Source organism: Salmo salar, chromosome 10, assembly GCF_965601325.2.
Source record: "Salmo salar chromosome 10, fSalSal1, whole genome shotgun sequence".
Lineage (NCBI taxonomy): Eukaryota > Metazoa > Chordata > Actinopteri > Salmoniformes > Salmonidae > Salmo > Salmo salar.
The window spans coordinates 7,445,112-7,461,756 of record NC_138300.1 but is presented as its reverse complement, the minus strand read 5'-3'; the positions used below and the strand labels follow the sequence as shown (position 1 = coordinate 7,461,756).

The following is a 16,645-nucleotide window of genomic DNA, read 5'->3' as shown; positions in this document are numbered from 1 at the left end:
TACTTAGTAGTCTCCCTCACGCAGAAATACTTTCCTTCAGTATCCCTTCTTCTTCGTGTGGCTTTCTGGCAGACTAGATTGCACATTTTGGTAAAAATCTTAAAATGGCACCAACATATAGACCTGCACACTATCCCCAAAAACCCACCACCCATCCCACTACTTTGGCCCTAAACGATCCTACACCAGGCCGTCTGCCTGGGAGGATGGAACCCATTCTCTCAAATCTTCCTGTAGATCTTCTAAACTAAAATCTCTCACCCCCAAATATTTCTCTGCTGCTGCAACTTCCACATCCATCTTCTGTGATTTCTGCTCCTTTAACGCAGTGCAGTTGACCACCAACCTTACTCACCCTCTCTGGATCTGGCTCCCAGTCTAATCACTCACCTTTCAGCTATCATCCACTCTCTTCACTGCCTCAGCATAGGAAACTTTCTGCCCAACTCAAACTCTGGCAATCTCAACCTGTCTCTCTCTCACAGGGCACTTCAGATCCCCAGCTGCATGGGCACCCCCACAGTTGACCCACAGTGCTCTCTCTATCCCAACTGTACACTCCCTCTGACTATGCCCTCCTGTGACAAAAACTCTAGTACGAATTCGGACCCAGGTGCAGAGAAACACAGCAGGCAGAGGTGAGGGTAAATCCAGAATGTTTACTGAAGTATTCACAGGAAAAACAACAAAACAAGCGCACATGAGTACAACACAAGATACCTAAGCAACCAGCCCAGTTCCATAGAGGAACCTAAATAGTCCTAAACTAGGTGAACCCAATAATCCCAATCAGGCTCACCTGGACACTAGAAACATAAGGGTGCCCCCCAGTAGCACCCTCAGAGATAATACTCCATGATGACCTCTATCCTGTGACACACTCATACACATTTCGCACATCATGGGATCTCCTTCTACACACTGCTGCAGCATGTTCGAAGCCTTGGCACCTAAAACACCGTAGCGGGTTCGGAACATAGGCCTTCACAGAATAGCAAATATAATCTAACCTGACCTTATCAGGTAGAAACTCTTTGTCAAAGCTCAAGACAGACAGGGTATTCTCACTCTCGCCATTGTCACTGGGTCTACGTCTCACCAAAGGGCTGGCATCACAAACACCAGGAATATTATTTTTCATTTGATCTACCTCTAGACTCAATGCTACCCCACCTTTGAGCGGAGCCGTCTTCCGGAGAGCAAAGCACGCCACAGGTTGAGCCTGAGCCACGAAGCTTCCTCTGGGCGGAGGATGCACAAATAATCTAAACAATTCCTCTTCTCAAAACTAGCACAGGTATAACTATTCCCAGTTTCTCCTTTAACAAGCTTGACACAACGTACAGTGATGTGAACAATAATTTACTCCCTATCTGATTTTCTCTATTTTTGCAAATTTTTTATACTGAATGTTATCAGATCTTCAACCAAAACCTAATATTAGATAAAGAGAACCTGAGTTTACAAATAAACAAAATATATGGTTGTTTTATTTATTTAATTAACAAAGTTATGCAACACCCTATTCCCTTGTGTGAAAAAGTAATTGCCCCCTTTCACTCAATAACGGGTTGTGCCACCTTTAGCTGCAATGACTGCAACCATATGCTTCCTGTAGTTGTTGATCAGTCTCTCACATCGCTGTGGAGGAATTCTGGCCCACTCTTGCATGCAGAACTGCTTTAACTCAGCGACATTTGTGGGTTTTCATGCATGAAATGCTCGTTTCCAGTCCTGCCACAACGTTTCAATTGGGATTAGGTTTGGACTTTGACATTCTAAAACTATTCATGTAGACTTGATTGTGTGTTTTAGATCATTGTCTTGCTGCATGACCCAGCTGCGCTTCAGCTCACAGATGGATGGCCTGACATTCTCCTGTAGAATTATCTGAGCAGAATTCATGGTTCCCCTAGGGCAAGTCGTCTAGGTTCCGAGGCAGCAAAGCATCACCCTTTTTTACCTTTATTTAACTAGGCAAGTCAGTTAAGAACAAATTCTTATTTTCAATGACAGCCTAGGAACAATTGGTTAACTGCCTTGTTCAGGGGCAGAACAACTGTTTTTTTCCTTGTCAGCTTGGGGATTCGATCTTGCAACCTTTCGGTTACTAGTCCAACACTCTAACCAATAGGCTACCTGTCGTCCCCTGCCATCACCATGCTTGATCGTTGGTATGAGGTTCTTGCTGTGAAATACAGTGTTTGGTTTTCTCCAGGCATAATGTGAACCATGTCGTCCAAAAGTTACACTTTTGAATAATCTGTCCATAGAACCTTATACCAAAGGTCAAAAAGTAAAAACCACTGAGCTAGCAAGCAGATTGTTGATTTGCTGTAGAGCTATAGGATCGGGTGCAGGAAAAACGTCAAATTGTAGGGAGAGAGTATTGCCATAAATGAATATGCCGCTCCAAAAATTGGTTGGTGATCATGAATATGAACCGTTTACTTTGCAAGCTCACCAGCAATGGGGCATCAAGCAGCAATTACTGACATAGGCCTTCTGTTTTTTTGGTATGTCAGAATTGCTTGAAATTTATAATTTACTTATGAAGCTTGAATTTGGAAATTGTTGTTCAAATTAATTATTATATAATCAAAATGTTTCTGACAAAATAATGAAAAGGGCTGTTTGGTAGCCTCAATAAATAAACAAAGATTTGTAGTTGAACAAATCATTGCCTGTATAGATTTTTTTACTTGACTTGAGACTTGACTTGCTCTGAGAATGCACGACTTGAACTTGACTCAACCCATTTTACTTGGGACTCGACTTTAGACTTGGACCTTGTGGCTTGTCACTCGAATAATCGTGACTTGGCCCCACCTCTGCTTAAAACCGTGTTATAATCTCCCACCATAATAACAGGATAATGTGTTCCCTGCAAGCTCAATAGATTGTTATGTATATTTTCGAAGAAGTGTGGATCATCATTATTTGGACCGTATAGATTAACCTCTTACATCTAGACGTTCCGCTAGCGGAACACCTGCTCCAATATCCAATGATAGGCGTGGCGCGAATTACAAATTCCTCAAAAATACAAAAACTTCAATTTTTCAAACATATGACTACTTCACAGCATTTTAAAGACAAGATTCTCCTTTATCTAACCACACTGTCCGATTTCAAAAAGGCTTTACAGCGAAAGCAAAACATTAGATTATGTCAGCAGAGTACCAAGCCAGAAATAATCAGACAGCCATTTTTCAAGCTAGCATATAATGTCACAAAAACCCAGAAGACAGCTAAATGCAGCACTAACCTTTGATGATCTTCATCAGATGACACACCTAGGACATTATGTTATACAATACATGCATGTTTTGTTCAATCAAGTTCATATTTATATCAAAAAACAGCTTTTTACATTAGCATGTGACGTTCAGAACTAGCATACTTCCGGGGGAATTTGCTAACAATTTACTAAATTACTCACGATAAACGTTCACAAAAAGCATAACAATTATTTTAAGAATTATAGATACAGAACTCCTCTATGCACTCGATATGTCCGATTTTAAAATAGCTTTTTGGTGAAAGCACATTTTGCAATATTCTAAGTACATAGCCCAGCCATCACGGGCTAGCTATTTAGACACCCAGCAAGTTTAGCCTTCACCAAAATCAGATTTACTATTATAAAAGTTTGATTACCTTTTGTTGTCTTCGTCAGAATGCACTCCCAGGACTGCTACTTCAATAACAAATGTTGGTTTGGTCCAAAAGAATCCATCGTTATATCCGAATAGCGGCGTTTTGTTCGTGCGTCCCAGACACTATCCGAAATGGTAAATCAGGGTCGTGCGCATGGCGCAATTCGTGACAAAAAAAATCTAAATATTCCATTACCGTACTTCGAAGCATGTCAACCCGCTGTTGAATTTTTTTTTTTATGCAATTTATCTCGTAAAAAAGCGATAATATTCCGACCGGGAATCTCCTTTTCGGCAAACAGAGGAAAAATCACAAAGACGGGGGCGGCCAGGGCACGCGCCTAAGCCCACAGTCCCTTGATCGGCCACTTGAGAAAGGCGATAATGTGTTTCAGCCTGGGGCTGGGATGACGACATTCAGGTTTTTCCCGGGCTCTGAGCGCCCATGGAAGACGTAGGAAGTGTCACGTTAGAGCAGAGATCCTTTGTAAAAGATAGAGATGGCAAAGAAGTTCAAGAAATGGTCAGACAGGCCACTTCCTGTAAAGGAATCTCTCAGGTTTTGACCTGCCATTTGAGTTCTGTTATACTCACAGACACCATTCAAAGAGTTTTAGAAACTTTGGAGTGTTTTCTATCCAAAGCCAATAATTATATGCATATTCTAGTTACTGGGCAGGAGTAGTAACCAGATTAAATCGGGTACGTTTTTTATCCAGCCGTGAAAATACTGCCCCCTAGCCATAACAGGTTAATGAGCCAAATGTGTTTATCGTCCAATAGCATGTTTTAAAAGGATCCACTTTCCTTGTGGGTCTGTTTGGACAATTTGCAGTTTCGGATCAAAATTATTGTTAAAACCTCTCTAGGACATATGGTACGGTAGCGTCCCACCTCGCCAACAGCCAGTGAAATAGCAGAGCGCCAAATTCAAAACAACAGAAATCTCATAATTCAAATTTCTCACACATACAAGTATTATACACCATTTTAAAGATAATCTTCTCGTTAATCCAACCACATTGTCCGATTTCAAAAAGGCTTTACGGCGAAAGCATAGCATTAGATTATGTTAGGACAGCACCTAGACAAGAAAAACCACACAGCCATTTTCCAAGCACAGAGAGGCGTCACATAAACCAGAAATACAGCTAAAATGAATCACTAACCTTTGATGATCTTCATCAGATGGCACTCATAGGACTTCATGTTACACAATACATGTATGTTTTGCTCGATAAAGTTCATATTTATATCCAAAAACCCTATTTTACATTGGCGTGTAATGTTCACAAATGATTTGCCTCCAAATCTTCCGGTGAATGAGCACATCAATTTACAGAAATACTCATCATAAACTTTGATAAAAGATACAAGTGTTATGCACAGAATTATAGATAAACTTCTCCTTAATGCAACCGCTGTGTCAGATTTCAAAAAAGCTTTACGGCGAAAGCAAACTTTGCAATAATCTGAGTACAGCGCTCAGGCATCAAAACAAGCCATACAGATACTCGCCATTTTGGAGTCAACATAAGTCAGAAATAACATTATAAATATTCACTTACCTTTGATTATCTTCATCAGAATGCACTCCCAGGAATCCCAGTTCCACAATAAATGTTTTTTTTTTCTTCTATAAAGTTCATCTTTATGTCCAAATACCTCCATTTTGTTTGCGCGTTTAGTCCAGCACTCCAAATTCACTAAGCGCACGAGTTTAGTCCAGACGAAAAGTCAAAATAGTTCCAATTACAGTTCGTAGAAACATGTCAAACGATGTATAGAATCAATCTTTAGTCTGTTTTTATCATAAATCTGCAATAATATTCCAACCGGACTATTCCATTGTCTTTAGAATTGAAAGGAAAGGCAGCTCGCTCTCTCGGCCGCACGCATGTTTGAGCTCATGCCAATTTTCCAGACACATGACTGAATCAGCTCTTATTCTCTTCCCATTCACAGTAGAAGCCTGAAACAAGGTTCTAAAGACTGTTGACATCTAGTGGAAGCCTTAGAAAGTGCAATATGACTCCACAGACACTGTATACTGGAGAGGCAATCACTTGAAAAACTACAAACCTCAGATTTCCCACTTCATGGTTGGATTTTTCTCACGTTTCTGCCTGCCATATGAGTTCTGTTATACTCACAGACATCATTCAAACAGTTTTAGAAACTTCAGAGTGTTTTCCATCCAAATCTACTAATTATATGCATATTCTAGCTTTTGTGCCTGAGTAGCAGGCATTTTACTTTAGGCATGTTTTTCATCCAAGCTACTCAATACTGCCCCGCTTTCCTAGAGAAGTTAATTAATATCATCACCCCTTTAGATTTTTTTTCTCCCACAGAAATAAATGTGTCCCTCCCAGTCCATTTTCCACACAACATCATCTATAGTTGTAGAGTGAGTTTCCTGTAAACAATAGGTATTATATTCCTTATCTTTTAGCTAGGTAAAGATTGATCGTCTTTTTATAATCTGCTAAACCATTAGAAATTATAATTAGCTATACTTATTTTATCACTTACCATAATGAGATACAAGTTTAAATTATACTTACCATAATAAATGAATTTACTACCAAAAAGTACCATTGCAATCAAGCTGCTAGGCATATCTATATATGATATTTATAATGTTCCTAACAGTCCTCCTTTGTCCTTTCCCTGAAACGTCACATGGTTGGCATTTTTTGATTTTCCATGTGTGCTCCATAACATTGATCCTAGGGCCCATGAGAAGTTGGGACACTTCCCTTGAAAAAAGCTCAAAGTGCCACTTACAGCACAAAAACAGGTTAGAGCAGTAAGCATTTCACCTCGGTTGTACTATATAAATTTGGTATAATTGTATTTTTCTTATCCCCAAATGCTTTCATTTCTTTCAAATTAGACAGATAATACACATAGGTAGTTCCTACAAAAATAGAATTACCTTTAACAAGGAACAGGCAGTAGAAATTTGAAATTTAAGGAAGCAAATATAACATGTGATTCAATGTAATCTGTGTTTCTGGTCATACCTCATACCAATAATAAAGATCAGTAAGAACAGAAATAATGATAATGATACCAACTGTAGTATTAACATTAAAATAATAATACTATTAGTGACAATAATAGTAACCATAGTTGTACAGATTAACATACCATTCATAATAGCTCAAATGATTCGGTGTAGGAAAATATTACCATTTCTGTCCCATACAGTCCCTATCATCATCACCTAATAGCAGCGCTGGCGGAATGCATACACCCCCCCCCCCCCCCCCACACCCCACACACGCACGCACACACACACACACACACACACACACACACGCACTCCTCTCCCCATGCACACACGCACACACACACACACACACACACACACACACACACACACACACACACACACACACACACACACACACCACACACACACACACGAGTAGGCTTGCTATGTGAATGCACATACAGTTGTAACCGTACGTGAGGAGTGCCAATTGTGCAGGGGCCTCATTTATAACCGTTGTGTAAATTTAACACTAAATAGCTGTTAAAGATTTGTAAACTTGGCACACGCCATACATACCCATGTTTCCCATTCTAAATCAGACCTGTCATAAAATTGCACACGTGGATGAGTATTATAATACCGCCTGAAAAACTCCCATCACCCACCTTTTATGGTGACAATAACATCCTTATTTACTGTATAGTTTGGAAGTATTGGAATTAGGCCAAGACAGTATCTAAAGGAATTGCAATGGCGAACTTGATCAAATGTCTTTGGAGGAGTTTGTGTTATCTGACTGTTTCTGAAAGACGAAAACAATTGTAAATTGTTGTGGACCTGTAGATAGATTGTTTAAATGCAATAATGTTGTGTATTCACATTTTCCTCAAACGTAAATATGCCACTGCCTGCGAATTTTGAAACATTGTCTACTTGGATTTTTTTTTAAACTATAGTAGGCCTACTTACAGTGGTAGTCTACACACTTCAATGCAAAATATCAACTGTCTGCTCACCTTTTAAATTCTAATGTATCTTATAAACCGCACACCCTGTCGGTTACATAGAGCAAAAACGTTTAATTATAATATCCTACGCAATTAAATGGGAGATGCGCGTGGTAATTTGGTGTATGGCTACTATGGGAATATAAACTCATCATGACCAGTAACGATTCAACCAATTCTTATAGCTTTTAGCCGTACCCTCATACGTATTCTTCTCTGCTCCTCTGGGGATGTAGAGGTGAATCCAGGCCCTGCAGTGCCTGGCTCCACTCCTACTCCCCAGGCGCTCTCTTTTGATGACTTCTGTAACCGTAATAACCTTGGTTTCATGCATGTTAACTTTAGAAGCCTCCTCCCTAAGTTTGTTTTATTCACTGCTTTAGCACACTCTGCCAACCCGGATGTCCTAGCTGTGTCTGAATCTTGGCATAGGAAGTCCACCAAAAACTCTGAAATCTTCATCCCTAACTACAACGTTTTCAGAAAAGATATAACGACCAAAGGGGGCGGTGTTGCAATCTACTGCAGAGATAGCCTGCAGAGTTCTGTCCTGCTATCCAGGTCTGTACCCAAACAATTTGAACTTCTACTTTTAAAAATCCACCTCTCCAAAAACAAGTCTCTCACCGTTGCCGCCTGCTATAGACCCCCCTCGGCCCCTAGCTGTGCTCTGGACACCATATGTGAACTGATTGCCCCCCATCTATCTTCAGAGCTCGTGCTACTGGGACATGCTTAACACTCCAGCCATCCTACAATCCAAGCTTGATGCCCTCAATCTCACACAAATTATTAATGAACCCACCAGGTACAACCCCAAAGCCGCAAACACTGGCACCCTCATAGATATCATCCTAACCAACGTGCCCTCTAAATACACCTCTGCTGTTTTCAACCAAGATCTCAGCGATTACTGCCTCATTGCCTGCACCCGTAATGGGTCAGCGGTCAAACGACCTCCACTCATCACTGTCAAACGCTCCCTGAAACATTTCAACGAGCAAGCCTTTCTAATCGACCTGGCCCTGGTATCCTGGAAGGATATTGACCTCATCCCGTCAGTAGAGGATGCCTGGTTATTTAAAAAAAATGCCTTCCTCACCATCTTAAATAAGCATGCCCCTTTCAAGAAATTTAGAACCAGGAACAGATATAGCCCTTGGTTCTCCCCAGACCTGACTGCCCTTAACCAACACAAAAATATCCTGTGGCGTTCTGCATTAGCATCGAACTGCCCCCGCGATATGCAACTTTTCAGGGAAGTTAGAAACCAATACACACAGGCAGTTAGAAACGCCAAGGCTAGCTTTTTCAAACAGAAATTTGCTTCCTGCAACTCAAACTCTAAAAAGTTCTGGGACATTGTAAAGTCCATGGAGAATAAGAACACCTCCTCCCAACTGCCCACTGCACTGAGGATAGGAAATTATGTCACCACCGATAAGCCCACTATAATTGAGAATTTCAATAAGCATTTTTCTACGGCTGGCCATGCTTTCCACCTAACTACCCCTACTGCATTCAACAGCACTGCACCCCCCACAGCTACTCGCCCAAGCCTCCCCCATTTCTCCTTCTCCCAAATCCATTCAGCTGATGTTCTGAAAGAGCTGCAAAATCTGGACCCCTACAAATCAGCTGGGCTTGACAATCTGGACCCTTTCTTTCTTACCCTTTCTTTCTTATTACTAGCCTGTTCAATCTCTCTTTCGTGTCATCTGAGATTCCCATAGATTGGAAAGCAGCTGCTGTCATCCCCCTCTTCAAAGGAGGTGACACTCTTGACCCAAATTGCTACAGACCTATATCCATCCTACCCTGCCTTTCTAAAGTCTTCGAAAGCCAAGTCAACAAACAGATTACCGACCATCTCGAATCCCACCGCACCCTCTCCGCTATGCAATCTGGTTTCAGAGCTGGTCATGGGTGCAACTCAGCCACGCTCAAGGTCCTAAACGACATCGTAACCGCCATCGATAAGAAACAATACTGTTCTGCCGTATTCATTGACCTGGCCAAAGCTTTTGACTCTGTTAATCACCACATCCTCATCGGCAGACTCAGTAGCCTTGGTTTCTCAAACGATTGCGTCGCCTGGTTCACCAACTACTTCTCTGACAGAGTTCAGTGTGTCAAATCGGAGGGCCTGCTGTCCGGACCTCTGGCAGTCTCTATGGGGGTACCACAGGGTTCAATTCTTGGGCCAACTCTTTTCTCTGTATACATCAATGATGTCGCTCTTGCTGCTGGTGAATCTCTGATCCACCTCTACGCAGACGACACCATTCTGTATACTTCTGGCCCTTCTTTGGACACTGTGTTAACAACCCTCCAGACGAGCTTCAATGCCATTCAACTCTCCTTCCGTGGTCTCCAACTGCTCCTAAACACAAGTAAAACTAAATGCATGCTCTTCAACCGATCGCTGCCTGCACCTGCCCGCCTGTCCAGCATCACTTCTCTGGACGGTTCTAACTTAGAATTTGTGGACAACTACAAATACCTAGGTGTCTGGTTAGACTGTAAACTCTCCTTCCAGACTCACATCAATCATCTCCAATCCAAAGTTAAATCTAGAATTGGCTTCCTATTTCGCAACAAAGCATCCTTCACTCATGCTGCCAAACATACCCTCGTAAAACTGACCATCCTACCAATCCTCGACTTCGCGATGTCATTTACAAAATAGCCTCCAATACCCTACTCAACAAGCTGGATGCAGTCTATCACAGTGCCATCCGTTTTGTCACAAAGCCCCATATACTACCCACCACTGCGACCTGTACGCTCTCGTTGGCTGGCCTTCGCTTCATAATCGTCGCCAAACACATTGGCTCCAGGTCATCTACAAGACCCTGCTAGGTAAAGTCCCCCCTTATCTCCGCTCACTGGTCACCATAGCAGCACCCACCTGTAGCACGCACTCCAGCAGGTATATCTCTCTGGTCACCCCTAAAGCCAACTCCTCCTTTGGTCGTCTCTCCTTCCAGTTCTCTGCTGCCAATGACTGGAACGAACTACAAAAATCTCTGAAACTGGAAACACTTATCTCCCTCACTAGCTTTAAGCACCAGCTATCAGAGCAGCTCCCAGATCACTGCACCTGTACATAGCCCATCTATAATTTAGCCCAAACTACTACCTCTTCCCCTACTGTATTTATTTATTTTATTTATTTTGCTCCTTTGCACCATATTATTTATATTTTAACTTTGAACTTTCTTCAAACTACAAATCTACCATTCCAGTGTTTTATTTCAATTCATTTTCATTTTAGTCATTTAGCAGACGCTCTTATCCAGAGCGACTTACAGTAGTGAATGCATACATTTCAATTCATTTCATATTTTATTTTTTTCCCCCCATACTGCCCCCCCATGGGAATCAAACCCACAACCCTGGCGTTGCAAACACCATTGCAAACACCATGCTCTACCAACTGAGCCACAGGGATGCTATACTTTATTTACTTTGCCACCATGGCCTTTTTTGCCTTTTTTTTGCCTTTACCTCCCTTATCTCACATAATTTGCTCACATAGTATATAGTCTTATTTTTTTCTACTGCATCATTGATTGTATGTTGTTTTACTCCATGTGTAACTCTGTGTTTTTGTATGTTGTCGAACTGCTCTGCTTTATCTTGGCCAGGTCGCAATTGTAAATGAGAACTTGTTCTCAACTTGCCTACCTGGTTAAATAAAGGTGAAATAAATAAATAAATAAAAAGGTGAGGAATTTATTCTGCAGTGGTTATGATGTGTATTATGTTTATAAATTAAATATTTTCTACGTTAGAAATGTCACATTACAGTACTCAGACATTGCCTACAAAAGTCATTGGAAAAGGTGAACCGTCTGATCTAACATTAAACTCCCATAGAGTAAAATAGGCTACTTGAAATAGCTTATCTATTTACTACTGTGAAGCAGGTCCAATTAAATGAGAGATGGGGTGAATGGTAGTCTATTCTAATTTGTTATAGGCCTATAAGCTATTTCGCGAGTAGCCTATGAAACCATCACAGTCAGAAAAGGTGAGGAATTTATTCTGCAATGATCATGGAAATGAAAAAAAAATGAAAATATATGTCTATTCTAATTATTGTAGTATGCAAAGATAAATCGATTTTCGCTTTTCTCACTAATGGCTAATGATTGCATCTTGTTACTATATTTAACTAGGCCTACCCATTTATTGTGTTTTTTACATTGGATAAAAGTACAGACTCAGAGCTAGAAAATTGTATATCATACACTGCAGTTGAAGAACAATGGGAAAGGAATTCTGCTTTGATACAGTGTGGTAGAAATGGCTATCAACACATACTGAGCAGCTCACGTTATAAACAGAAGCATGCTACATGGCAGACCAATCCAAAGTCATCTCCCTGCATGTCCAGCCCTTCTATTAGTTCAGCCAATCATGGCTAGCGGGAAGGTTCCTGCCTTTTTCCATGGCTAAACTACTAGGCTCGTTATTTAACAATTTAATTTGTATTTAAGGATGTAATACAAGTTTGTTATTTACGGCACATGAAAGTTCACGTTCCAGAAGGCATTTCTGCCGGAGAAAATGCATTTTGATAAACAATGTATGTTTACTTTCAAATGCCTCTCCTGTGAAGTAGTGACGTGAGACATATGCCTAGTTTCCTGAAACGAGTCACAAATGGCAACTTTTGCATGAAAACTGGCACATATTTTGGGGAATATTGAGTATGTAACATTTATAAATGAGGCACGAGGGCCTACTTGAAAGTCTCAGAGCGACTGACGTCACCGATTGAAGTGCTACAAAGCGCGCACCGCTAGCTAGCCATTTCATAGTGGTTACACTCATCCCCCTTTGACCTTCTTCTCTGTAGCAACTCCAGCAGTGTGATCCGTGTCAACAGAATGAATGTAACAGGCTTGCTTCCATCCCTTTCCTTGCCCCAACCTGGGCTCAAACCAGGGACCCTCTGAACACACTCCTACGATAAGTGCCATGGGATATTTAATGACACAGAGATTCAAGACACCTGTTTACCGTCCCATCCGAAAGATGGTACCAATGCCCCAGGGCAGTGATTGGGGACATTGCCCTGTGTAGGGTACCGTCTTTTGGTTGGGACGGTAAACAGGTGTCCTGAGTCTCTGTGTCATTAAATATCCCATGGCACTTATCGTAGGGATGTTAACCCCGGTGTCCTGGCTAAATTCCAATCTGGCCCTCAAACCACCATGGCCACCTAATCATCCCCAGCTTCCAACTGGTTCAATCATCCCCTGTAACTATTCCCCAGGTCATTGCTGTAAATGATAATGTGTTCTCAGTCAACTTACCTGGTAAAATAAAAAATAAAAATAAACTATTATTCCACAAAAGCCGCAGCCCTTGCAGAGCAAGGGAAACAACTACTTCAAGGTCTCAGAGTGAGTGACGTCACCGATTGAAACGCTACTAGCATGCACCGCTAACTAACTAGCCATTTCACCCCGGTTACACACACAATGTACTGTAATATGGACATTGTTCAGACTCAGATTTGGTTTACAGTGGTCTTAAGAATTCACTAATTATAATCACATTCCTTGATAAATCTGTTTTGATGCCGCATGCAATGACCAGGAAACTTAATGCAAGCGAATGCACACGAATAGGTTTTGTATCAGATTTTTGCAATATATTACAAATAGATTTCATCACCATAAATGTTTCAGTAGTGTAGTGTTATTGTGACTGGCTGACAAGAATGCAACTACAAGTAGATACAACATCTAGAAGAATATTGTGATTCTGGCCTTTGGGGCAGTGTAGCAAGCAGAAAAATAAGAGTGGAGTTGTTTTTGACTTCTTAAAAGGCAAAAAGAAAAGAAAAGGTTCTACTGGGGTCCTGTGTGCCTTGTTACCCGAGTGATGGTGGGTCCCTGGGTGAATGTGATAATGGTTGATGGGAGAAGAGGACGGGTGCAGCTAGTGAGTGTAAACATGCAGACAAAGGGGATCCATTAGGATTGCACACACCACGCATGATCTTCCAGGTAAGGCATTTTGGTTTCACCCAGCAGCCTGCCAGTCGGTTGTGCGCTGTATCCGTGACAGCTAGCTATTTTCCTTTGTAGTAGCAAGAAAACAAACCAACAAATTCAACCTATGTGAATGACAGGTACGGATTGAGTGAGAGGGGAGGGATTTTGGGGTGGGAGGAGCTACTCAAGATAACTTGGTTGTGTTCACTCAGAACAACTGTGTGGAGAGACACCATTTGGCTAGCTTGTTTGTTTGTTTGTTTGTTTGGGGCAGCAGATAACTCGGTGAGCACTGCTAGCTCTTGGTCATGTGGAGGTGAAAGCGGGACCTCTGAGTAGTAGCAGCCACTAGGCCCAGCCCTATTGAATGGTCACTCAGCACTTAGCTTCCATTAAGGGATTTCCCTCCTCCGGATTATTGACTTTATGGCTTTTTTTTACTAGCTTGTCTGGATTTGTAGCGTTTTACAGTTTGTGTTTCAAAAATTCCACAACGAAGAAACTAAAGCACACAGAGCAGCATCAGAGCTGGTGTTGAGGAGGATGTTAAAGGCGGATGGTACATATTGTGTGAAATTCAAGACTGACTGACACCACTGGACTTTTGAACATGAGAAGAATGTCTCCCTTCCTTTGCCTTGCAGGTGAGAGGGTCAAGGATGAACATCTTTGAGAGCTGTTTGCCTGGACTTTAACCCCCAGTCATCGCTACCAAATCATGCAGAGACCATCCACACAAGGCACTATGGCATGCTCTCTGTGGAAACTACCAACCTTCTGCTGGCTTATTGCAATGGCCCTAATACAGTCTTCAGAGGGTAAGTACACAGTCCTGTTATGTGCAATAACCTAATATTGAAATCCTTTGAAGTTAGAACATTATATATTAATATCAATGTTTTTTTGTAACAATTAGACAGGGAATATGTCAAGGGCCTGTTCTTCTCATTCAATCAATGAAATGTTTGTTGTCTTCCTCAAGTTTAGCATTTAGGCTCTGAAATAAAATAATCACTTTTGCCAGAGTAGCTCCTCTGACTGCATGCAGTAGTTGTATGAATACAGTGGCCTCAGAGGATGAGGGATAATATTGAGTGGTTTCATTAGTTGGTGAATTGTGATTGGTTTGAGATTTTCTGCTTCAAAGCATCAGTTGTCCCTGGTGCAATCAAAGCTTCTACTGGATACATGTTTAATTTTGCACTGAGATTCCCTTGTATATACTGTACATCTTAATCTAGAAATCTAAACCATACATGTTTTTAATCACAGCAAATGTGGGCTTTGATTAATAGACTAAAATAGATCAGAATCATGCCTAAACTATCTCACAACCATTCAGGCCAACATAATATGCATAATGGCAGGAATAGTACACCCACAAATGTATTAGGATCTTCGAATATTTCAAATTTAGGCTTTATGCCAAATGTAGCATCTTTAGAACGCAAGGAATCAGTAAATGCACTGTTTTGGGGGTTTATTTGTGCCAACTGTTCACTGCTTTTTCTTCTAATGGTTGGATTGACAAGGAGCGGTTATCCTATATGGGTGAATCAAACAAAAAATTATGCACATTGTCATGATTTCATAATTTGCTCATGAAATATAGATGCCCAATCCTGTACATGTTATGATCCCATCTAACACTGAGGTGGACTCACAACAGAGTTTGTCCCAAATGGCACCCTATTCCCTACATAGTGCACTACTTTCTATGGGCTCTGGTCAAAAGTATTGCACTATGTACAGAATAGGGTGCCACTTGGAAAACAGCCACAGTCTTTGCTACAATGGTCTGTTTCTGCTTGTCTGGTGTAGTGTATCCTGTGGGCTGGAAGGGATTTACGTAGTAGAGGACCAAGGTGAATGCTGACTAGAGCTGGGACAAAGAAAATTATCAACACCGACCAAACCGAGCACTTATCATAGACACTTTTCTGATATCGTTCATCACGATAAGTAGCATATACTAGAGAAATGTGAAGTTTGAAGAATGATAACAGTAATCTTTTGCCTTGAGAGATATTGTCCTGAAAACGAGCCAAAGAAGGTGGTCACCATTTTCAGCCTGCGTTAATAGATGCACCTATTCACTAATCCATATGAAACCTTTTCATTTGGTTTCTCGTGAGCCCCTCTTCTCCTCCGCGGTCCCGTTCTAACAACGGGGCTCAGCCTTGCAGGAGTTTCATTAAATAATATTCCCAAGTAAACATGGTTCATTAAACTGCATCCTGCCTGTAATATATTTTTAATGCATTTTTATAATTGAATTAAAATGGGTTACTGCCGGGCTATAAATGGCTAAAAGTTTTGATTTAAGACACTGCAAGATTGATTGCTCTGAGGGTTCTCCCGCTCTTCTTTCCTTTACATCCCTCAAAAATTCACATCTCATCGTCCCCATTTGACTCTGTGGGCAGATGTACAGTGGGGTCCGAAATTGACACCATGATAAAGATGAGCAAACATTCCTGTTAAGGCAGATTGCCTATTTAAGTATTGCACTGGGTGAGGTAGAATAACATTAATCTAAAATTGAGTTTCGAAATAGCGTTTTTGGGAGATCTGGAGAGACCTGGTCAGTCAATTACTAATACTCTTATAAAAGTATTTATCTTCAACTTGCAATCAATGGATTCTATTCGATTAGATAGATTCAAATTGTATGTTAACAGCATAGTTGAAAGATATATGGTGCGTAGAAGTCCGAAGAGGGTGGCCAGCAGAGATGGGTGGGATGGGCTGAGGGAAGCTGAGGATTGGGATGTGGAATTGGAGATAAGTGGGAGTGGAGTTGCTGGGTGGGGGATAGAATGACAGTCAAAGGTAAAAATAAAACAAAACAAAAAGTATGTTTGAATGACACTGAGGGGCAACGTTGTTACAGCTAATGCCTGTTTGCTTGAGGCTGATGCCGCACAGGTGTTTGTACACATGCATATACGCACACTCTCA

General features: G+C 41.2%; 1 protein-coding gene across 8 annotated transcripts in view; it reads left to right on the top strand.

Moving 5' to 3' along the window:
* The window catches only part of adgrl2a (adhesion G protein-coupled receptor L2a), a 214,519-nt gene that overhangs the window by 29,585 nt on the left and 168,289 nt on the right, over nucleotides 1-16,645 (top strand). For all 8 annotated transcript variants that reach the window (XM_082956689.1, XM_082956687.1, XM_014215663.3 and 5 more), the window contains exon 2: nucleotides 14,329-14,502. In XM_082956689.1, the coding sequence (XP_082812815.1) occupies nucleotides 14,403-14,502 (100 nt within the window). In that variant the 5' untranslated portion in view covers nucleotides 14,329-14,402. The remainder of the gene's footprint in view (nucleotides 1-14,328; nucleotides 14,503-16,645) is intronic.